This window comes from Pecten maximus, chromosome 11 (genome assembly GCF_902652985.1).
Source record: "Pecten maximus chromosome 11, xPecMax1.1, whole genome shotgun sequence".
NCBI lineage: Eukaryota > Metazoa > Mollusca > Bivalvia > Pectinida > Pectinidae > Pecten > Pecten maximus.
In genome coordinates this window covers 14,465,593-14,490,025 of record NC_047025.1, presented here as the reverse complement: position 1 = coordinate 14,490,025, position 24,433 = coordinate 14,465,593, and the positions used below count along the sequence as shown (strand labels likewise).

Here is a 24,433-nt window from a genome sequence, read left to right as displayed (position 1 = left end):
GCGAGGACGGCTGTTAAGGACTAATCTCGCGTTCTCGCGTTCTCGACCTTAGGTCGAGAGTGCGAGAATGCGAGATTTGATACTTGGCCCTTACGAGCCACCATAGGGCTACTGCACTTGTCAACACGTGATCTGTGCCGATACATTTGTGTATGCATTATTTGCCGCAGACTTCGTATATTGGTTTTTTTATGATTTTTAACGATATTATAATTTTTGTACCACGATAGAAATTATTTAAATAGATTTTAAAGTGATGAAATTTTGTGTTAATCTTCTCGTCTTTCACTCACTTAGAAATGGCATGTCGGACACGACTCCAAATCACAAATATACTGGCTTACTTGATTTCAAAACGATATGATAGTATTGTATCATATATAATTTACTTTTTAGAAATGTCGTGTCTAGCATAAATAATAAATACGATTTTGTTATAATTAGTATTTGGAATCAAATAGGCGTGTTTCTGTTAAGGATGCGTTTTTATGCAGAGACCTATCCTATCCTATAAGGTCTCTGGTGTATGTAAATGATTTTTATAGATATAATATACCAACACGTCTACCATGAAACTCGGTTAACTGGAGGACTCGGATAACTCGAAGTTTTTTCACAATCCCGACGACTTCGAGTTAACGAGGTTTGACTGTAGTTTAAAATGGTCATTTAAATCTACTTACGTGGCACAATGCCGCAAAATAGGCCAGAGTACATAGTCCTCGTCCTCCTATGCCGTGTCAGTGAATTCAAAACAATGTGGGTTGAAAGTTGACAAGAGCGATAACTCCTGCAGGTGCATTCGATCGACACAATATTACTAAGTAAACCTTGTCACATTAAAATTCGATGTAGCTATTAACAATTCCAGTTTAATTACCGGCAAGTGTTTCGACAGACTTTTCTTGAATCATCTGGATATCAGCAAAATCGTGAAGGAAGAAAATGATAGTAAATACAATAATAGAACATTCTGTTGTAAACGGTCTAATATTGTTTTTTAAGACTGGCCAAATCCAAAGACTCGCCCCCTTTTTCAAATATCTGGTTTCATATTTCAATATACAATATCATTATTTAATTTACTAACTGTTAGTTTGATCAGAAATAAAACAATTAACAAGTCATTCCTAAATGCCTCAGAGTAAAAAGAAATGGTTTTGGCTAATGATCATTCCAACGTTGGTTACAAAAACTTTATACATAAACGTTTACGTAGGTGTTGAACATCACTGCTCCAACATTGTGATTGGAAGTTTCTGATAGATACAGTAGCATCGCCAAACATGTCGAGACGTAAAAAGTATTAATAAGCCATGATATTTAGAGATCTGAGGTATGTTTGTCTTCTCCCCGTAAAAATACCTTTCATTATATTTCACATTTAAATTAAATTTCAAGGAACCCGACTACAGATGGTCCAGGAAAAGTTCAGTTTAGAAATGCTTAATTTAAATAGATAGAAATATTGGTCCATTAGTACACGTGTATAAGATCTATTCTCTGACCCGTGCTTTAGCCCTGGACAAGACTGACCAGTACAGCATGTATGCATGTACAGATGGATGTATGTATGTATGTACGTACGTACGTACGTACGTATGTATGTATGTATGTATGTATGTATGTATGTATGTATGTATGTATGTATGTATGCATGTATGTATGATATATTCACTTTAATAAAGTATCCACCAAAGAAGAGAAAAAGATTAATTTTATTACCCCTATTATCAATGAAGCCAGATTATTTCTAATCTGCCATCAATCTTTACAAAGGGACGAAATGTACCGAAACATGTTTTATTTTAGAAATGCTTAATTTAAATAGACAGAAATATTGGTCCATTAGTACACGTGTATATGTATAGTCAGACTACATTGGAGTCAGAGTAACAACATCTATGCTCTGTCTCCGAATAAAACTTCATTCATCTATACGTGTGTCCAGACCTTTCATTTTCAACACCACATCATTCATCTATAAGGTGAATGGTTTTCCCGGAGTTGTTGGTGCCATTGACGGGACGCACATTTCCATAGCTGCGCCAAGTATTCATAAAACCTCTTACTTCAACAAAAAATAAATCTATAGTGCTACAGGTACAAAAACATTTTTTTTTTAAATAATGCTTTATTCATACCAGTTTAAAAGAATTTCTTTCAGTTCTGCGTTTACGTATCTTTTTTTTCTAATCAAAAGTTGCTTGGGTATTCATTTTCAACGAGGTTCAATGAAGGGATATAAGAACATATTTTTAACCCAAATACATAAAAGAAATGAAACATGAACACCTGCTTTTAATGTACATTTTATATCTGCACAGACAGTGGTTGACCACCAGATGGGTTTCGCAGACATATATATAGGATGGCCAGGCTCTGTACATGACGCCAGGGTTTACAAGACAGGCGCGGTTGGACCCAATGAGGATCCAATGTAACTTGGAAATTACCGCAAACGTTGCATCTTTGACCCATATATATATACATATAAGTATATCTACTGTTCTGTGTGGCAAGTGCGTATGTGTGTTTTGGGTAGCCACACGCATGCATGTCGCACGCACGGCGGGCCGTCCTAAAATTACCTTTGCTGTTAATAGGACGTTAAACAAAATAAACCAAACCAAACCAAACTGTTCGGTGTACTTGTGTCGGCTTGTGTCATGATGAAGAAGTGGACTGCTTCGAAAATGACAACTTTCATTTATACATGAATAGGGCACAAGTAACATAAAATAAGATAAATTTTCTTTGATAATTTTACTTTTATGCCAGAATTATATGTGATGTTTTACAATAAACAGGATATGAATGAATTTAAAAAGTTATACCAATATCAATATGTCTACAGCAATTATTCATCAGCACAAAACAGGTGTAGATAAATATATGTGTTGGCTGATGCACATACATGGTACCAAGTTTACAAATGCAATTGTATTGTGACAAGACTCGCTAAACTGGTAATTTAAGACCCAATATGTTATATAATACCAAATATGTGTATGTTTTTTCGTATTAAAAAAAATGCCACAATTTCCATTTTTTGGCACCAACCAATGTAAGTGGTTTGAAATTCTCCATTTCTTACAGGTATAACTTACATTAAAACCAAGCAAAAGACCAGTTGGTTGCTATCTACAACGTTAGCCTAGTTAATGTTAACGTCAAAGTGTTGAACGAAACCGTCTGCGCAGGAACGTCGTCTACTCGATATCAAATCAATAACTTATGGATACTTTTAGGCATTTATGATTCATTTGACACCCAGTGCACTGAAAGTATTATACATTTTGATCATTATTTTCACACGCTTTCATTTCTCCCGTGTTTTTTGACAAAAAACGCACTTCGCCCGGATAAAGCCTAAAGAATAGAGGCGTAAAATCCGGCAAAACAATAACGATTTACGCCGTTGAGTTCGGCATGAAAGCTAAGAATACCTTAAATATTAATAATTATGCAACATGTTACAATGCAAATTCATCGTTTTCTGTTGAAATTCGACTCAAAGATCTTTCAACGGCGGCCATATTGGTTCCAACATGGAACCCTCAAATGAGACGTGCCAGACGAACCGGTTCGTTCCAGCGGAACGTCGCATTCCATTTACCGGAACGGCCGGTTCGAACTGGAACAACCGGAACGTTCCGCTAAATGGAACACGCTGTAGGTGTTTATATAAGTGTAGCGAAGCGTAGTGCAATCAACCGTGGATATCCGACTATGTGGTTCTTCATAAGCTCAATGAACCCTTTTAAAAATTATCATTTCAGTTTTAGGCAATTGTTCCCATATCAACATCAAATCTCCCTCTGGTGTCTACAAAACTGAAACACAGGAAGGCAAAAGTCTCGACTTGTTCTGTGATACGGACACTGACGACGGACCGTGGACCGTGAGTATGACGCCAGATGGTAGAATTATCAATCATCGTGAACGCATAGTACTGCCAATAAATGCCAATGCATATTCTGACTAAATTTTGACCATGTTCGGGGAAAATAGGACAGGCAGCTTAATAAAACATACATGTAAACACCTTCAGACTTCCCTGTAGATAACAGCATCAATACCTGTGAAACACCCAAACGTATCTACACTGTACGTAACTACTGTGCAATGAATACCCACCTAAATTATAATGACTAAAATTCACACAGGTGATACAGAGACGAACAAGTGGAGATGTAGATTTCTATCGCAAGTGGACAGACTACAAGAACGGTTTCGGAGATCTACTGGGAAGTTTCTGGATTGGTAAGTTCTTATCAGTCACGAGTGAAATTTCTATGTCGCAGTTTTACAGGTTCCCATCAAACAGCGGCCAAAGAACATATACTAATATGTATATCTTTTCCAAATATTTATATATACAATAAAATATTTTACTGTTTCTATTGATGTTATACAAAAGACATCCGAGAAAGGTCTAACCGAGCAAAACCTTTGGACTGCAAAAAGCGAAAAACGGCAATTAAAGGTCGCCAATAGAAATGGTCTATAATCCGCAACAATTAGTCTATACTAAAAGGTTGGCTTATAATTAGCTACATTGTAATTGTCATTTGTTGGGATACATACTACTGAGTAGGGAGTGATTGAAAAGATGAATTGTGAATGTTTTTCGTATTGCCATTCGTATATTTGATGGCATTTTCAACAGTGATAATTGAACAGCAGTTTTATTTCCTTTCAATACAAACCTTAACAATTACCAATATGTCTTATGGTAGTTTTCGTTTTATTTTTCCAATTCTGATACACCTGTCAATAACAGCGAAGCTAGGCTATATGTTCGCCATCCCCATATTAACATAACTACTTACACAGGAGGGTATAGACAAGGTTTAAGGGAGCAAGGGAGGACATTCACACATATCAGCACTCTCAAACAGGATTGTCTAGATGAGAATATAAACAAGAGATCCCAGAGGGATCTTGGCGCCCACCATTGAATGATCTTCATAGGTTCCATGTCAGATTGATCTTTTCTCTACTTTTCCCTACCTCTAAGTCTTACTAATCTGTGTAAATTCAGAAACAGCGCTCTATAGCTAGTACTTTTCAAACAAGGGGAACCTATATATAAAATTTAAGATTTAGCGATAATGGCTGTCTGTTGACCATGTTGTTTTTGGATTGGTCCCAATATGCAAAACTAGGCACTGAGGGGAACCTACATATGAAATTTGAGAAAGATCCCTTCAATGCTTTCTGAGAATTAGCGATAACAAACTTCAATTGTCAAAATCCAAGATGGCTGCCTGTCGGCCATGTTGTTTTTTGATTGGTCTCAAAATGCAATATGCATAACTAGGTACCAAGGGGAACCTACATATGAAATTTGAGAAAGATCCCTTCAGTACTTTCTGAGGAATAGCGATAACAAACTTCAATTGTCAAAATCCAAGATGGCTGCCTGTCGGCCATGTTGTTTTCCGATTGGTCTCAAAATGCAATATGCATAAATAGGCACCAAGAGGAACCTAAATATGAAATTTCAGGAATATCCCTTCATTAGTTTCTTAGAAATAGCGATAACAAATTTCATTTGTCGAAATCCAAGATGGCTGCCTGTCAGCCATGTTGTTTTCCGATCAGTCTCAAAATGCAATATGCATAACTAAGCACCGAGGGAAACCTACATATGAAATTTGGGAAAGATACCTTCAGTACTTTCTCAGAAATAGCGATAACAAACTTCAATTGTCAAAATCCAAGATGGCTGCCTGTCGGCCATGTTGTTTTCTGATTGGTCTCAAAATGCAATATGCATAACTACACACCGCGGGGAACCGACATATGAAATATCAGTAAGATCCCTTGAAAAGTTTCTTAGAAATAGCGATAACAAACTTCAATTGTCGAAATCCAAGATGGCTGCCTGTCGGCCATGTTGTTTTCCGATTAGTCTCAAAATGCAATATGCATAATTAATCATCAAGGGGAACCTAAATATGAAATTTGAGAAAGATCCCTTCAGTACTTTCTGAGGAATAGCGATAACAAACTTCAATTGTCAAAATCCAAGATGGCTGCCTGGTGGCCATGTTGTTTTCCGATTGGTCTCAAAATGCAATATGCATAACAAGGCACCAAGAGGAACCTACATATGAAATTTGGGAAAGATCCCTTCAGTGCTTTCTGAGAATTAGCGATAACAAACTTCAATTGTCAAAATCCAAGATGGCTGCCTGTCGGCCATGTTGTTTTCTGATTGGTCTCAAAATGCAATATGCATAACTAGGTACCAAGGGGAACCTACATATGAAATTTGAGGAAGATCCCTTCAGTACTTTCCGAGAAATAGCGTTAACAAGAATTGTTTACGGACGGACAGAGGGACGGGGGGACGGAGGGACGGACGGACGGACGGACGACGGACCACGGACGCAGGGCGATTTGAATAGCCCACCATCTGATGATGGTGGGCTAAAAATAAGAGCAAATGATGATACTTTGGAGGTTGTTTCTTTTAGAGAGTATCATTTTCATTTTCAAGGAAAACAATATATTTTTATGATTGTATTATATTTGAAAACATATCTATGATATTGATAACAAATACAGTTTCCTATAATGATTATACTGATGCAGGCAATGACAACCTTCACCTCCTAACTACCATCCCGATGATCCTACGTGTGGAACTAGAGGCCTGGGACGGGACAAGAGGATATGCCCAGTACTCAGAATTCCAGGTGGCCAATGAAGATCAGAATTACAGACTTTTCGTACAGGGGTTCTCCGGCAACGTTTCTCGTAAGTCTGTTCCATTAAAAGCTTTTCTACTCATGCGACCTGCATATATTTACCATAAGTTGTATTCTTTCATTTTCAACATGGCCGACTGTGGACCTGTAAAAAACTGTCCTGTCTAAATTAACCTTATTGTTAATATAATATATACCATTTTAATTTCTGTATATTCTAAACAAATGAATACGAAGGTTTCGTTCTTCGTGATATAAATTGTTTACTGATCTTATTCACCTAGATGATTGTATGCAATGATTCAGACAAGCATATAACTAAGACACTTAACTACACAGTCCTGTTTGAGTTAAATATTCAGAGCCTCTTGTACCCGTTCTTCCTCTTTTGTTACACTCATTTCAAACAATAATAGAATTATAATTTAGTCATCAACATATTAGCACTGGCTTGGAACATTGAATACAAATAAATAACACTTCGTTTTTTTTAATAAATAGTACTGATACATTGCAACTTTACAGCAGAACAAAAAGCAAATATTTACGGTATAAGTTAAATGATGATATCATTATAACCAGTTCCCCATCACCATTCCCACGCCGGATATCAAATATAACCGGGCAGCACTTAATTGTCCATAATACAACCACCATGTGCTTACCCGGTCATTAAAGATCCAGAGCAGGAACAATACTGAGGGAATACTCATTAACATATGCATACAGAAACATTTTCAAATTATATCAACATGCATGCACCTGTCACTCGTACAAGAATATTAGTGTGATGACGATATATATCTTTCTATGAACCATTCAAAATTAAACAGTAAACTGTACCTATAACGAGATCGAGTGGACCATAACATTTCTCTCTGTATAGCAGTTTTTTTCCCACTATACACGATTAAACCCAACATATCAGGGGAAGACAAACCCAACTGATGCTGTATTGCAAAAATATATATATATAAAAAGTGTATGATAAAAATAGATGTACTTGGAAGTCAGGTATCTGTGTTTAACCTATAGATGTTTTAATTCACTGAAGAATATTCTAGTAATGATTGTAGTAACAGCAGTTTTTGTTTTGATATTTTTTCTTTTTATATTAACCAGTATATTAAATATTTTTCAAGATAGAAAGTAACGTTTTGCATTTGCAAACAATCAAATCTTATGTATTCAGCATTTCAACATAATCAAATTTTATTCATTTTACAACATGTATCAATATCAATGACTGTAACACCATATCAATAAATATCAAACATCACCAGTTAAATAATACTGTAACACCATTAAATGGCTATATTCCCCGTCAATATGCAAAGGTCAAAACACTTCACGTGCGAATAAAGCTTATGATAGGGATTATTCTATATTATTTCATTTGTAAAGTAAACGAATGATTACGTAGGTTCTTGGAAGTACATTTGTAGATGTCATTTCATTTTACATAGCTATATAATGAACAATATGGTTTTTTTATGAAGATGATGCCATGGACTACCATAGTGGACAAGCCTTCAGCACGTACGACCGGGACAACGACCAAAGATCTGATAACTGTGCCATGGACGTACTGGGTGGTTGGTGGTACAATGGATGTTATCACACGAACCTGAACGGGGGATATTTCACATTCAATGGACATGAGAATTCCAAAGCAATGGACTGGTGGTACTTCCCTAGCGCTCGTCATCAAGCTATTCCTTTAAAGAGAACCAGGATGATGATTCGATAGATACGTGATGGCGTTGGATTTACCAGATAACAAATTGTTAAGTGAAATCGATATAGGCAACTAAAGCTGAATTGTAAACACGAACAAATATCCACAAAATTGCACAAAACTAGTCAAGTAATATATCAAAATGCTAGTCTGGACATGTACATTTGTAGTTTCTCGGCATCATCAATGACTTGTAGTAGATGTTGACAGTGTCTTCCGTAGAGTGTCTTTGTGGTCAAATGTAGCACGCCGTTATGCTCACAAGTGTCTATAGTACACAATAGTAGCATTTGTTTCACCAGATTTGACTTTATATACATATAAACACTTATTCTTTTTTTTACCTTGAAATGCAAATGGCGACGGTGAATAAGATTAAACAAATATGCTATATAGGAAGCCCCTACAAACGCCGACGCGTCCTAGAAAGACGGAACAGCTGAATGGTGCTTCAAGAATCACTGGCGACTCCTAGATAGACGTAACAGCTGAATGGTACTTCAAGAATCACTGGAGAGTCCTAGATAGACGTAACAGCTGAATGGTGATTCAAGAATCACTGGCGAGTCCTAGATAGACGGAACAGCTGAATGGTGCTTCAAGAATCACTGGAGAGTCCTAGATAGACGTAACAGCTGAATGGTGCTTCAAGAATCACTGGCGACTCCTAGATAGACGGAACAGCTGAATGGTGCTTCAAGAATCACTGGAGAGTCCTAGATAGACGTAACAGCTGAATGGTGCTTCAAGAATCACTGGCGAGTCCTAGATAGACGGAACAGCTGAATGGTGCTTCAAGAATCACTGGAGAGTCCTAGATAGACGGAACAGCTGAATGGTGCTTCAAGAATCACTGGAGAGTCCTAGATAGACGTAACAGCTGAATGGTGCTTCAAGAATCACTGGCGACTCCTAGATAGACGGAACAGCTGAATGGTGCTTCAAGAATCACTGGCGAGTCCTAGATAGACGGGATAGCTGAATGGTGAAGTTTTATTTGGCATATGATCATTGCTCAATAAACTAGCAGTAGCTCATTTCCAGTAAGGAAGTATCTGGTCAGATCACTAAGTTAACAGAAATGTAAAAAAGTAAGTTTACAAGTAAATAATTGTTTACTTCAAACTTCAGTGATGTACTTCCTGACTAAATTGTTTACTTTCATACATTCAATCCTCATTAGCTATCCCTTTTATGTTTAAGGCCTGAAATGCGTTCACAAAATGTCTCGTTGAAGGATTATATAGTCAAGAACCATATAAAATAAGAGACATTATCAATTTACATGGAAGAGATGTTCGTTAAAAAGGTCCTAAAATTACTGAAAGATGTTTTTATGTGAATTATTTGCAGAAAATTCATTCCTTTCAGACGAGTCTGCGTACTTGCCTAATATATGTATTCAGGTATGATAACATCTTTGTTAACAAATAGATGTAGTTATTGAAACATTACGACATGTATGCCGTTTGCAGAATCAAAAGACGAAATTTGTTTCATCGCAAAGAAAACGATTTGCGTGCCGTTTGCATGATCAATGGAAAAAATTGTTTCGTCGACGAATGTGTTTTAAGTGTGAGCCTTGACAATGATGATACATTTGTTCACTGCTACAAATACATTAAGTTTCTTTCCTTGCATCGTAAGGTGGATTGGTCGAACGACCCTTTACCATTAAATTTTTCAAGATACAGGGGCTGAAAGGAGATCATTTTTTGTAATCTGTGTAATTAATATCAGTAGGATTTTTGAATTTGTCAATAATGATTTATGCTACGTTATTTAACGAATTCAATAAATATTTCAATATGATAAAGCCTGTAGTGTAAGATTCTGTGTATCATACAACTGAAAGTATCCCTGCTATCATGTTTGATTCATACTAAGAGGGCTGATTGATAAGTTCTAAGCCTCGTATTGAAAGAGGTACTTAAGGATGTTCTTGTTAAGTCCTACTATTCTGCGACTATATAGGGCTGTGTACCCAAGAACTTGTCTCGTTTGGTTAGTTTATATCGACGAGGTAGCACTCTAAAGTAAACAAGACAAACGGCTTTTGTAAAATGGAAAAAAAATGGTTAGGATTAGGGTCTGGGTGAATGAGTATGTCATTGCCATGGCTGTCATTCACGATTGTGGCTTTAAATTAATTGAGCATCCGCCTTATTCACCTGATCTTGCTCCATCAGACTTTCATCTATTTTCAAAACTAAAAACATCTATTTCAGGTACCCTAACCCTAACACTAACATGCAGTGGACGAGTTTCTGAACAGCCAAGAAAAGGAGTTCTATAAAAGTGGCATTGAGGCCCTTAAACACCGCTGGCAAAAGTGTATAGATACTGAAGGGGATTATGTTGAAAAATAATAAAATATGTCCGGCAAAATTCAAATCCTTCAATATGAGGCTCCCAACTTATCAGTCAGTCCTCATACATTATATATAGTACTTACTTACAGGTAAGAAACAGAAAATGTACATGTTTACTGTATGTATATTGTATGTATCTATCAATTAATTGTGAATGACTATGTTTGAAATTTTCTTCTTATGTATACATATTTTTAATGAATAAATAATTTCAATACTTTTGATTGTGTATAATCCACATGCATGTTAATGAGATTTTGTCACATTTAATGCTATAGGACCATGTAACGTTGCTGACGTGATGTTCAGTGAAACTGAAAATTCTTATCATTTGTTTATTGGGGAAAAATAATCTATTAAAATAAGGCTTTTTTTAAAACCTTTTTCTTTGTAAATTTAAACTTAAATTTAATTATTTCATAACTATTGTGAAACAAGTTAACGACTTTTGTTGGCCCCATGGAAGCGTGCAAGTGAAAATGGAGTATCCGGAGAAAACCTATGTGATAGGGCAGTTGACCTCCATCATTTCATGTCTGATCGGGAATCGAACCCAAGCTACCTAGATCAAAGGAAAGTGTTTTAACATTGTACACCAAACTTTCGTTTTGAATTTTTTGAATGGAAATATTTCCATATACAAATGTATACAACATGAAAAAGAACTGAAATGAGAGATGTAATCTTAATTTTATTGTCTAATGAATGCAATATAATTCTTGTATCATATCTTTATCAGTCAACTTTCATAATCCAGATAACCACACTGTAACAGTCATCTTATATCAGCTTTTTTGTGCTGAAATCATACTACTTAATTATGATTGTGATAATTTATTACAGTTTCTATAAAAAATTGTTTTCTACAACAGGTACAACTATTGGCATGCCAATCCATCATTCATTCAATAGCTAAGGCTAATCTGTTTAAATAGACTTAATATGCAACAAAATATGTTTACATACATACATGTATATGCTTTATATAATAATATTAGAAATTAATAAAATTGTCTTAATATTTCAATGTAAAAGCAAGCTATCAGAATACCAAACAGAAACTAACCCGTATTGATGTTCGTGTACAGATTTCTAAAAAATTTAAGTAAATGCAATATCTTTAGTACATATGTATGTATCTTAACAACAACAAAGACAACTTGATTGGATGAATATTGATGAACCAAATGGTCCACAGATACAACTAGTGGAAATATTAACAACGTATGACAAATGATCCATCAGTCAACAAAAACAAACTATGTTCACCGTTTTCTGGATGACAAGGAACAACTGTTTCATAATGGCACCACACTGTAATTGAGATTGGTCAATTTTCAAATTTGTTGTCTATAAGTATTAATTTTTTTATATGGATATAAAATGAAACATTTTCATTTGGTTCATAAGTACATGCATTTATACAATTTTCTTTTTTTTTTAATCTTTAAATCCAATTCCAGTTGTGATATAGTAAAATCTATTCACAGGTACAGTGGAATGTGATCAAAATCCCTGAACACATTTTATGGCGTTAGTATTCAGGGACGTTTAACAAGCTATGTCCCATACCAAATGTAAATTATATACAATGTACAAATTTTCAGACCCAATTTTGGATAATTTCATTATAAAATGTACATACACTTCATAAATATTAAATAATATAAAAATAAATTTAACACACTGGTATAAATGTACTCCATGTAACCTACAGATTTAGAGGTTTGGACTTTTTAAGGACATTAATTCCCTCTTCAGTCTTCAGGATTTTTTCTGCCCAACCATATACTGGGGGAGGGGACATTGTGCTTCTTTTGTCTTTTCTGTCCTGTGCCATCTTGTATGAATATCATCACTCAGCTGCATTTTAGTAATGTGATAAAATTTTATAAAAGGCTAACTGCGACATTGAGGAGTCTATGATTCTGGGTAAGCCAAAGCTAAAAGCAATATTACTGTAAACGTGGAAATTTGCTAATTACTCAGAGTCCTTTTAATCGCGAAAATTTCCCCCAAAAGAAATATTTGAATATCAATTGGCATAATATCGAACCACAAATGGGTGGATCAATCGCAAAAATTAATTCTACGCGTATGGTTTGCATATAGAAATTGCGAAATTAACCCCCGCGAAAATAACCACATTTACAGTGATGTCACTGTAATTACTTAATCCCACATGTGACATTCCTAATTAGGGGATTTTGATCAAGCTATTTGATGATAATATCTGAAATATGTTTCAGGGTTACAAGGTCAAAGTCCCTGTTTCTATTAATAGAATCAAATTTGTCAAATATTGATATTCATTTACATGGGAGTATTGTTCTATCTACTTCAACGGTGTGTTTTTTATAAAGCTTGTGAACATGAGTAAAGCTGCTCCTGGTTTGTCTGTGGGCACCATGTGTCCAGCTCCCTAAAACAAAAAGGAGAAACCTTATATTTTATCATCTATATAGATCTACAAAAATAGATGGGTATAAGAGTACATACAGTAATTACACATTGAATAGCTAGCAGAGTTAGATAATTACTCTAAGTGTAACCAGTGTTAGGCAAATACATCTATTGTTACCACAGTTAGGGAAAAAAATCCATTGTTACCACAATTAGGCAAATACCACATTTAGGCAAATAAATACACCAATTTTTATCAGTTAGGCAAATATGCCAATTGTTACCACAGTTAGGCAAATACCACATTTAGGCAAAAAAATCCATTGTTACCACAATTAGGCAAATACATCCATTGTTACAACATTTAGGCAAATACCACATTTAGGCAAATAAATACACCAATTTTTATCAGTTAGGCAAATATGCCAATTGTTACCACAGTTAGGCAATTACATTAATTATGCCCAGTTAGGAAATTACACCCTAAAAGATGGCTACACCAGTTAGGTAATAACAGCAATAGTTACAAGAATAAGGTGGTTACTTTTAAGGGTAATCATGCAGAGTTGATCGAGTAATTACACAATTGGTTACAGGAGATGGGTAAGTTTACCAATGGTGACCAGAGTTAGCCAATTATAATTACTATTGTACACTGAGGGTGACAATTAAGACAGATAAGTGAGGACTTACCCTGACAGTGACTAGAGATATGTTTTCCATTTGTTTGACAAAACCTGCAACCTGTTCACCAGCACCTGTCTTGATGTGCCACATACTTCTATCACTCACAAGCTGTTAATCATAAAGACAGAATTATAGAATTATAGAATGTTACTCTGATACAATACAATAACAGGCTAGAATTATAGACGGATACAATACAATAACAGGCCAGAATTATAGACTGTTACTCTGATACAATACAATAACAGGCCAGAATTATAGACTGTTACTCTGATACAATACAATAACAGGCCTGAATTATAGACTGATACAATACAATAACAGGCTAGAATTATAGACTGATACAATACAATAACAGGCCAGAATTATAGACTGTTACTCTGATACAATACAATAACAGGCCTGAATTATAGACTGATACAATACAATAACAGGCCAGAATTATAGACTGACACAATACAATAACAGGCTAGAATTATAGACTGTTACTCTGATACAATACAATAACAGGCTAGAATTATAGACTGATACAATACAATAACAGGCTAGAATTATAGACTGATACAATACAATAACAGGCTAGAATTATAGACTGATACAATACAATAACAGGCTAGAATTATAGACTGTTACTCTGATACAATACAATAACAGGCCAGAATTATAGACTGTTACTCTGATACAATACAATAACAGGTTAGAATTATAGACTGTTACTCTGATACAATACAATAACAGGCCAGAATTATAGACCGATACAATACAATAACAGGCTAGAATTATAGACTGTTACTCTGATACAATACAATAACAGGCTAGAATTATAGACTGTTACTCTGATACAATACAATAACAGGCTAGAATTATAGACTGATACAATACAATAACAGGCTAGAATTATAGACTGTTACTCTGATAACATACCACATCACACACTCCTCCATATTATTTGTAAACTTCTTACACAGCTAACAGCGTAAGTGCCTCAAAAATCACAAGGGGGAAATAATGTGAAATGAATTCATTAAAAAGTTTAAGCATAAATCAAATTTGCAAATTGCTGAGTTTGAGCAAAATTGACCAATCAAAAAGTAGCTTTTTAGCATCTACATATATATTTCAGATGGCTCATATTCTCATGAAATCTTGGACAAAGTTTCTACATCTGTAATAAAAAATAGCGAGGTGAGGAAGGAATGTTGCTATCATCTCCAGGAGATATTGCCTGTGTGCAACTTAACTCAATCCTGTATTGTTACCGTATCTTAACTACAAGAGAGCACCTTACAATCAATTTAAGTCTGACACCATGATTTGATGAGTATCCCAATAAGTCCTATTGAGTATCCCAATGAGTACTAATGAGTATCCCAATGAGTCCTATTGAGTATCCCAATGAGTCATAACGAGTATCCCAATGAGTCCTGATTAGTATCCCAATAAGTCCTATTGAGTATCCCAATGAGTCCTAATGAGTATCCCAATGAGTCCTGATGAGTATCCCAATGAGTCATAACGAGTATCCCAATGAGTCCTGATTAGTATCCCAATAAGTCCTATTGAGTATCCCAATGAGTCCTAATGAGTATCCCAATGAGTCCTAATGAGTATCCCAATGAGTCCTGATGAGTATCCCAATGAGTCATATTGAGTATCCCAATGAGTCCTAATAAGTATCCCAATGAGTACTAATGAGTATCTTAATGAGTCCTATTGAGTATCCCAATGAGTCATAACGAGTATCCCAATGAGTCCTGATTAGTATCCCAATGAGTCCTGTTGAGTATCCCAATGAGTCCTGATTAGTATCCCAATGAGTCCTGTTGAGTATCCCAATGAGTATCCCAATAAGTCCTATTGAGTATCCCAATAAGTCCTATTGAGTATCCCAATGAGTCATATTGAGTATCCCAATGAGTCCTATTGAGTATCCCAATGAGTCCTAACAATTCTATATGGAATGATATACACACAAGTCTATATGTAAACTAGTGGACCTATGACTTGGAATTCATTGAGAAGACTCTAAAAACTGTGAACAAGATTTAAATGCCTACATACTTAGTATATAAGGTTTCTTTCATTATAAACTTGTAAAAAAGAGGCCCAACAGGCCTGTATCTCTCATATGGTTTTCACTTATTTGAGGATCTCAGTTTTTCAGTTAATCAGAAGAAGTCTTTATTTGTTTTTAAAAAAGTTAACCTCTGTGACCTTGAATACACCGGGGGAGCTAATCAATGACCAAACTTAAAACTTTGTCCCCTGATACTTTTAAAAAGCCCTAGTTCTTACTTTTTTTAGGGATGCTCATAATCTCTAGGCTTTTAGTAAAGCCATGAAATGTTCATTTATTATAATATACATAATAAAATGCTAGAATTTTCCTATGAAACTGAGAAATTATTTGTATTTCTCCATTGTTTTCCACACATCTATAATTATAGGTTTCCGTTTAGACCTGTAAGTGACCAGTTTTACCTTCTGTCCGAGACTGCTGACAAACCACTCGTCTCCAAGGAAGTTACAGGCCATGTCCGCATCGCCATTGTACACCATCACACGTTTCTGAATCAATACCATTAGAGCTACATGTAATCTCTTTTCTTGATCAGAAGTTCTCATCTAAATTACCAAGTGAAACTCAGTCTGCATGTCATACACTGCCAATCATCAATCCCAGTAAGTAGTGTCAGTTTTTTCAATCAACTTCATATTATTGATGAAAACCTTTATGAGTTCGCGACACCTTCCAATAAAGTTTGGAAAAATTCTATGCTTTAATTATCTATAAACTTTGATAGTTCTGTCAAATTTCATGTCTTTTCAATAAAGGTATTGTCTGCTATTTAAACTTACTATCAATAATAGAAATATTGTATCTTCAAAATCATCTGATATGTATGTTCACAAGTCTTTTTTGTAATCATTATACAGACAATGTCTGTGGATCTTATCTCAAATTTTCCTTAATGAGTGTGGAAAAAGTTTGGAATCACAAAAACATATGTTTCCCCTTCTCCCCTACTAGAATTATATTTTTGCACTCAACTGACCTTTCACTCTTAATCAAGGTCGCAAAGATCCAATGACATTTTGCCAGTCAGGTGAAAAAGGTATACAGCAACGATGCAATTATAGTGCAAATAAGTCTGGTCCAGATATCTTCAACAGTTTATACGTTATGGCTCGGACAAAAAGATGTTAGAAGAACCAGAAGAAGAAGAAGAACCATTACTATTACAATATGTCTTCCTTCCTTTGAAGTGTAGAAATTATAATCAGAAACAAGACAAAGACAAGGCCCATTGGGCCTGTATGACTCGCCTGTTAATTAATATTTGTGACAAATATACTTTTAGTCCATAAACTATTTCCTTTTGTTATTATTTTGATTCATTTTAAGCAACCAGCCATTTGTGATGACTTTTGCATGATTGTTTGGTTACTGAGATGAAGTCCTTTAAAATTAAAAGTTGATGTGAGATACAACGTGCCCTGGTATAAGTTAACTTTCAATATATATGACCTTACAATCAGACTTACCTTGTGTGACAGGACTTTGAGGTACTGGTCCTTCATAGAGTTGTATAGAGATTTATACCCCATACCAACCACAGAACTGGAATAAGACCAACACGGCATCAGTCATGACAATATTATAAGGCATTCGTACAAAATTGTACATCTTTATCATCATTGAAGGTAATAAGTACAATACTAAGGTACACACATATCTAAATGTCAATAAAAACATCGGAGAAAGGAGACTTTTACACAAATCTATCATACAATACTGTTTAACTGCTGTTAAATGATGCTGTCAGAATTTATGTAGAGTTTACTGTGAGAACAAGTATAGATACAAACAAATATAAGACTTTGTCAGAGTATGAAGCAGATAGATATTAATACACATCAATTCTATTTTCATTGTACCAAGTACTACATATAGGATGTGAATTGTCCAAAAGTGATTTTGAAAAATGGTTAATGATAATGATTTGTGATACAGATTTTTCACTGCCAACAACCTTCAAATATGACATATTACATCATGAAAAAACTCATACTATAGAAGAATTATGTGTAACCATGACAACTGTATTTATACAAGGGAACCCTGACAACCTACCTACATATGTCCCATTTCTGGACCTCCTTTGGTATGTGGAGGGCGGCTCTCACCTCTGCGGAGTTCATGTAACTGATGACGTTGTCGTAATTCAGGCATGGAGGGGTTAGTCTTACGTTGTTTTCAATGTCAACAGTTTCTTGCAGAACCTGAAATCAAATATCAAGGTTTATAAGTAAAACATTTATACATTGGTTCCTGTTTTATGTAAAAAATCCATTCATTTATTCAACTTCAGTTTTTCTGAAAACTGGACATAAATTGAGCTTCTACCCCTAGGGCCAACACAGAGTGGGCTTATTGCAGAACCATAAATAGTGTTTATTAGCTTTTTTCACTTTTCTCATTTTTTTAGCCTTATCGTTACCAAACGGGTTTATTGATAAATAAAAACAGTAAATAGTCAAACCTGTCTAAAGGTTGTCTGTTTATAATGGAAATACATTTTGTATAAAAGCCATCTGTTTCGGTTCTAAACCAAAACACATATCTAGTATATGAACCTCCGCATTAAGGCCACCTGCCTATAAAGGACATTTGCTTTTCTCCTTTGAGTGGCCTTCATACACAGGTTATATCTGTTTGATACACCTACCTTCAACTGTTTCTGTATGGGGGGATAATGTATAAATGGCCAGTTTAGGTGAGTAAATGTCAGTTTTTTTCCTGGACTCATCATACACAAATCCTTTTTGACCCTCACAGGGGCCGTAAAGGTTGTATACATTCAGTCCGCTGGAGTACACAATTCCCAAGGCGCCACTTACCTATAAAACAGCACACATAAATTTCAAAGAAGCAGCTAATTTAGGTAGTTCAGCAGGATTAAACAGGTTAAATTGCACTATTTTCTTTGTAATATATAGAGAAACTAACACAAACTCATCAAATGATATGTAACATTGAATTTATTATATTAAATATGCACTGAGTTAACTTAACAAAAAACATAATTCTAAAAATCAAATATTGCATCAACACTTACAAAATTGTGTTAAATCTTATTTGTTCTTGTAATTTGAGAAACTTGCTAACATGTTTCTTAAATTCTCTACATAGCAATTAAGGATAGATGGAACACATCACAAATTAGTCTTTGTTCTGTCACATTAGATAAGTAACTATTTACCACAATACACTGTTGTTATTCCACTCTCAAGCCATTGTATAAATGTGCCGACTGTTGGACAAATATATGTTATATACCACTAGTGGTATATGACCTTCCGGTCTTTTGATTGGTCAAGAATTCGAACTTTGACCCAAGCTGCAATTGTTATTGACGTCATCAATAATCAAATGATGTCACATCACCGGGTCCCGGACGTCACCTGTACACCTTATTTGTAAACGCGAAAAAAGACTTGGCCACATTTTCCTTTGATTCAAGCCGATATTATTGTGGTAGAAACAGGTCACACGACACACTAAAGCTCATGTCTTTTGTAACTTTAAAAAATAACATATGATTGTAAAATAAATTCCATATCCAACAACCACTCGTGTAACCTCTATATATACAGTTTTAGTATACTCACAAGGTGTTCACATGCCAGATTTCCCTTGGCATTGGCCAGGAACGAGCATCGAGTGATATTTCCTCCACAGCACACCTCAGTTAGGTCTGCCCATACTCTGCAAATAAATCATAAACATGTAATCAAGATATCTGAGAGGCCATCAAAACACAACTGTAACACTGATTATGCTTTCATTACTCACAGATTTGCCTTTTTCATAGATTTCAGAAATGTGATATGACTTACTCTGTTAGTATTTTCCACTTACAAAAGTTTGTAATTGAAAGATAATTTAGATATACACTCTATTCTTAGTTATTTCTTTGTTAAGAAAATACAAACAGAAAAAAAAGTAACCAAAGTTGAAATACATGTATATATATACCAAAAACTAGATGTGTCAGAGCATGACGAATGCCCTAACAGATACAGTAGCAAAAGAGATCACTACTGGCAAATGTACCAATCAATTGCCCATTAAAAACCAATTGATTTTATACCCATTAATAATGTACCATTTAATGGGTACAAAGTAATGGTCAAACTCCATTATTTTCACTTCAAATTATTTAATGGCCATTATAAAATAATTGCACTCAATATCTACTTTTAATGGCCATTATAAATAAAATGTACTTTTGGAATGTAATGTAATGGCCATTAAATAACACATTAAAATTGTAATGGCCATTATTTATAATTAAATACCTAAAGTAATGGTCATTAATAAGAAAATGATGGGCATTATTATCGATAAAAACAAAATATAATGGACATTAAAATAGTAATGGTGAAAAAGTATGGTACAATAATGGTTATTTAATGATATTTCAACCAATTAATGGGTGATTAATGGTCATATTTAAAAATATCAATTTTCTTTCAAAAAAATTGAAACAAAATTTAATTGCTAAAAATAATGGATTTTAAGAATTAATGGAATTTTAATGGATATTTAATGGGGATTTAATGCAAAATTAATGGGTACACATGCCAGTAGTGGATCAAGCGTGAAACTTTTAGTCTTATCTTAAGAGGTACCGTTGTTCTGACTTTTCAGAATAAATCAGGTAGTGGTTGTCCAAGGATGAAATAAATTACGTGAGGCCTGGTTCTAATTTTATTTGAAGTGAAATCACTTTAAATTCTGACCATGATCAAGAGATTCTACAATTAAGGTATATTTTTTTCATTTTATTTTTGTTTGAATTCCCACGGGAATTAGTTTGGTTTTCCAATTTTGGTCCTGACCATTTTATTGTGAAAATCTAAATTAAAATTCTTTAAGTTTAAAAGGTCATAACTCTGTCAAAAATAATTGACTAAACCCAAACCAAAACCTATATATTATTATTAATCTTTACAGCCTGAAAAATTATTTTGGAAGAGTGAAAAAGGATAGTAAACACATTACTAGTCCTTAAATAAGATATTCAGAATGTGGGCGATTGTTTATTCCTGTATCTAAAACATGACAAAAGTTATAGGTACTTGTCTCCAATCAATCCATGGTAGTATTCAAAGTAGATCAACGAGTCTGTGTTCATCTCTCCATCACTGAGTCCATTGCCGACAACGAAGCCTTGAAAGTTGAAGCTAGAGTCGTCAACGAGTCTAGCTGACAGGGTTGGAACATAAATACCCCCATAACTTTCTCCGGTGACAAAGAACTCATTGGCCTTGTATTCCGGAAATTTGAGAAAGAAATGTTTTAAAGCAAGATGGTTATCCAGGGCAACCTGAAATAAGAGATGTACATGACATTAATATCAAAACAAAGCATAAAGATTACCAAAGTTCAAGTGTTATACATATGTCCTAATTTTATTTTTGCTTTTGGGGTTTGCCCCATCAAAATCTTACATCATAATAAATATAAAGTCAGTATCCATGATGATGGGGCAGCACAAGATAACTTTTATAGTGTAGTCACACCGAAATGTCATACCTGGACATCACAGAAAGACATCCCACCTGGTCACATTATAGTGACAATGGTGAACTGTGGTTCTCAACATAACCTCATTTAAAGCTGAATATCAAGCAGAAAACAATAAACACCAATGTTATGGGATTGTGTGTCTTTGCCTGGTATCAAGGATTTACTGTGACACAGTAGTCTGTAGAAGACTGTGACATGGTAGTCTGTGTAAGACTGAACTTTGTGAGACTATTACCTGGTCATCGTCTGTCTTGTAATCTTTGTCAGGTGAGTAAGAGTAGCCAACACCTGCTGGAGCTTCCAGATAAATCATGTTTGCTACCTGTAATTTACAGCATTACATACAAATGTAGAATACAAGTATACAGGAAATACAGCAAAATTCTATAAAATTTAACTTTCTTCACACCTAGCAAAATTCTATTTATAGAACCACAAAGAAACAAATCTTTTTATCAATACAGGTAATTCTATAGCTAACAGCTTCAATAATTTAATGTTCAGCTTTGAAATTTCATCTCTAAAGTTATATGATTGTATTTCCTGCTCATTTCACAATTACCAATCACCTCTAATTAAGTCAATGACATAAAAATCTCTATTTGCCATCAAAATTCATTCACCACATAAGAATTGTCATGAGAACTAAGAAATATTAAAAAAAAAACAAAAAAACAACAAACAATAGACGGGTTGAGAACATGATATTATATAGCATACCGTCCTTATGAAGACGGATTATGTAATAAAAAAAAGGAAACTAGTCTATGAGGGGAAAAATATGGGGGAAAATACTTACAGTGTTCCAGCTGTATGAATTGTAATAAACAGTCTTCCCATCAGAATTAATCTGAAATGAATTACATCAATATATAAACTTACAAAGAACATTAATCTCGACAAACTAGAGAATATATTTTTGTGTTTATTGTTAACTGATAAAGGCACCTTGGGATATTTTCTCATGGAAAAATAACTTTTGGGTACAATTTGGAAAATATTCAAAGTTGAAGTGGATTAAATTATGTTCATGCTAATATCCATACTTTTACATTAGAAAATAATGTACCAAGTATTATTTGTATGTACCCCGGCACTATTATTTATTATCTATATTTTGTGAGAAAAAAAAATGATTTCGAATAAATTTAAGTAGTGTAAGTACTCGGAATGGTCCATGTTCACTGAGGAGTCCAAGATCAGAACTACAACCAGGTCCTCCGTTCATCCATAGAACAACAGGGTCTGTATGAGGATTGTTCTGGGATTCCAAAAACCTGAATTGTCAAATGCATTAATATTTCCAGTAATAACAACTTAAGAATTTTCTGTAAAATATTATGTCATGTGAAGTTTAGATTTGTCAAGCAAAACATTGACATAACAAAACCCAAAAGACACAAGGACAATCTATAGCAGTGTAATCTTAAGTATCACTAACTTGTCATGAGAACTAATTTTAAAATCATTAAATCTAGTGGAACATATTGAAGTCCAAAAATCTTTAAAATACATATGCAAGTGTTTCAATTTCATATTTATCCTGTAATGTAAGAGACAACACATAAACTTTGAATCAAACTAGTAGTTGGGCTCATTGCAAGACAATGCAATTGTTAGGATTGGCACCAAACTGCAATATATATGGATTGACTTATGACTTATTGGCAGGCATCGCTTATTGCCAGATAAATATGATAATAAGTTTGATCATTTACCAGTAGTGGAGCTTCTTGTTACCAGTAGCATTGAGATAGCCAGAGTACTGCTTCCATGGTGGCTGTGTCTTCAGTCCAGGCATAGATACAATCAGATCCTCAGTTGGTACAGAGTGGATAGGGCACAAAAGGAAACAGGAGATCACAAGAAGGGACGGAATCAACTTCATGTTAGCAGCTGAGGAAACCTTCTAGGTGTGTTAATTAATTCTGTGTTGTAGTCCTAGGCCTGTTAAAGACACAAAATGGTATAATAATACTTGGTAACTCTATTCATCATAGATGTATTGCAGAAATCATTGTCTAGGTATAGGAGTATATACATAATATGAATCCCTGTGCTAAATTAACAGACCAGAGGAAATCTTTATCTTTTGTTGGCATCTCTAGCAAGATCTGATATAGTAACCATTTCCACATATGTACTAAAGATTTAAGATGTCAGGAATAGTAAGTATTTTTCAATTGTTTATTTGAAAATGACGTAAATAATAATAAAAAAAAACATTCAAAGAGCCCACTGCTTTTTGGCAACATGTTAAATAGCGATAGCTGCCCATGCAGCATTATTATACTGTATATGTATTCTGTATGGTTATTTTCTCTCTTCAATTTGGCTCTTGTGCACTGTCAATTTAACTGTAGCATAACCTTTGTACACACACTACTAGTCTAAATCCTGTGCAAGAGATGTAAATGTCTGCACTCAACTTTAAGCCATCAGGAAGGATCTATAGTATACGTGACTATTATAGTAAATTGCTGCTAAAAATGAAAGTACATGTAACTTGTTAGAATTTTATAAATCCCGTGACTGCGTGAAGTATATATCAGTTTGATAAGTTAATAAACATTCCACAATAAATAACTTACTTGCAAATATATATCTAAAGTTGCTTATTCGATCCTGCCTCTAGTGGTTTTATAACCTCACATGACATTTGACAAGGGGCATAATAAACCGGCACATGACCATGACCATGACATAAAATGACATTTTCTTATCTCAATTACAGAAGAGTTCCCTCTTCAACTTTCGATATATTTTACCACTCGTAATGTCAGTTTGATTTATATTGAGTTATTTTTATACCCTTTATATGAAAATTATCTTATCCTAGATGCATTATTAATTGAATAATTAGCAAACTTTGATTAGTCGTGTTTACTATAGCTACTTTATATATGCAAAGTGA

The 24,433-nt window shown here is 34.5% G+C and overlaps 2 protein-coding genes across 2 annotated transcripts; one reads left to right on the top strand and one right to left on the bottom strand.

The window, feature by feature from the left end:
• The first annotated feature begins 3,551 nt into the window (after positions 1–3,551).
• On the top strand, positions 3,552–11,070 carry LOC117338456 (angiopoietin-related protein 7-like). Its single transcript, XM_033899810.1, has 5 exons — positions 3,552–3,675; positions 3,765–3,904; positions 4,170–4,266; positions 6,607–6,771; positions 8,222–11,070. The coding sequence occupies exons 1-5, from the start codon at positions 3,552–3,554 to the stop codon at positions 8,470–8,472; spliced, it is 777 nt and encodes a 258-aa protein (XP_033755701.1). The 3' UTR covers positions 8,473–11,070.
• Positions 11,071–11,498: 428 nt separating this feature from the next.
• LOC117338455 (lysosomal protective protein-like) lies at positions 11,499–24,191 on the bottom strand. Its single transcript, XM_033899809.1, has 14 exons — positions 24,111–24,191; positions 23,238–23,466; positions 22,685–22,796; positions 22,319–22,369; positions 21,755–21,841; positions 21,069–21,316; positions 19,596–19,692; positions 18,653–18,824; positions 18,501–18,529; positions 18,058–18,206; positions 17,469–17,544; positions 16,404–16,490; positions 13,929–14,030; positions 11,499–13,254 (listed from the first exon to the last, which is right to left on the bottom strand). The coding sequence occupies exons 2-14, from the start codon at positions 23,405–23,407 to the stop codon at positions 13,168–13,170; spliced, it is 1,467 nt and encodes a 488-aa protein (XP_033755700.1). The 5' UTR covers positions 23,408–23,466; positions 24,111–24,191; the 3' UTR covers positions 11,499–13,167.
• Between the last annotated feature and the right edge of the window lie 242 nt (positions 24,192–24,433).

Bases quoted from the DNA above. Each gene is read 5' to 3' on its own strand.
- LOC117338455 (XM_033899809.1), bottom strand. From the start codon at position 23,407: ATGAAGTTGATTCCGTCCCTTCTTGTGATCTCCTGTTTCCTTTTGTGC. The intron at 22,370-22,684 runs GTACTTACACTA...AATTCATTTCAG, and splicing joins GTGAACATGGACCATTCCGA to ATTAATTCTGATGGGAAGAC. The intron at 21,317-21,754 runs GTAATAGTCTCA...CTCTTATTTCAG, and splicing joins ACAAGACAGACGATGACCAG to GTTGCCCTGGATAACCATCT.
- LOC117338456 (XM_033899810.1), top strand. From the start codon at position 3,552: ATGGAACCCTCAAATGAGACGTGCCAGACGAACCGGTTCGTTCCAGCG. The intron at 4,267-6,606 runs GTAAGTTCTTAT...ATACTGATGCAG, and splicing joins ACTGGGAAGTTTCTGGATTG to GCAATGACAACCTTCACCTC. The intron at 6,772-8,221 runs GTAAGTCTGTTC...TTTTTTATGAAG, and splicing joins GTTCTCCGGCAACGTTTCTC to ATGATGCCATGGACTACCAT.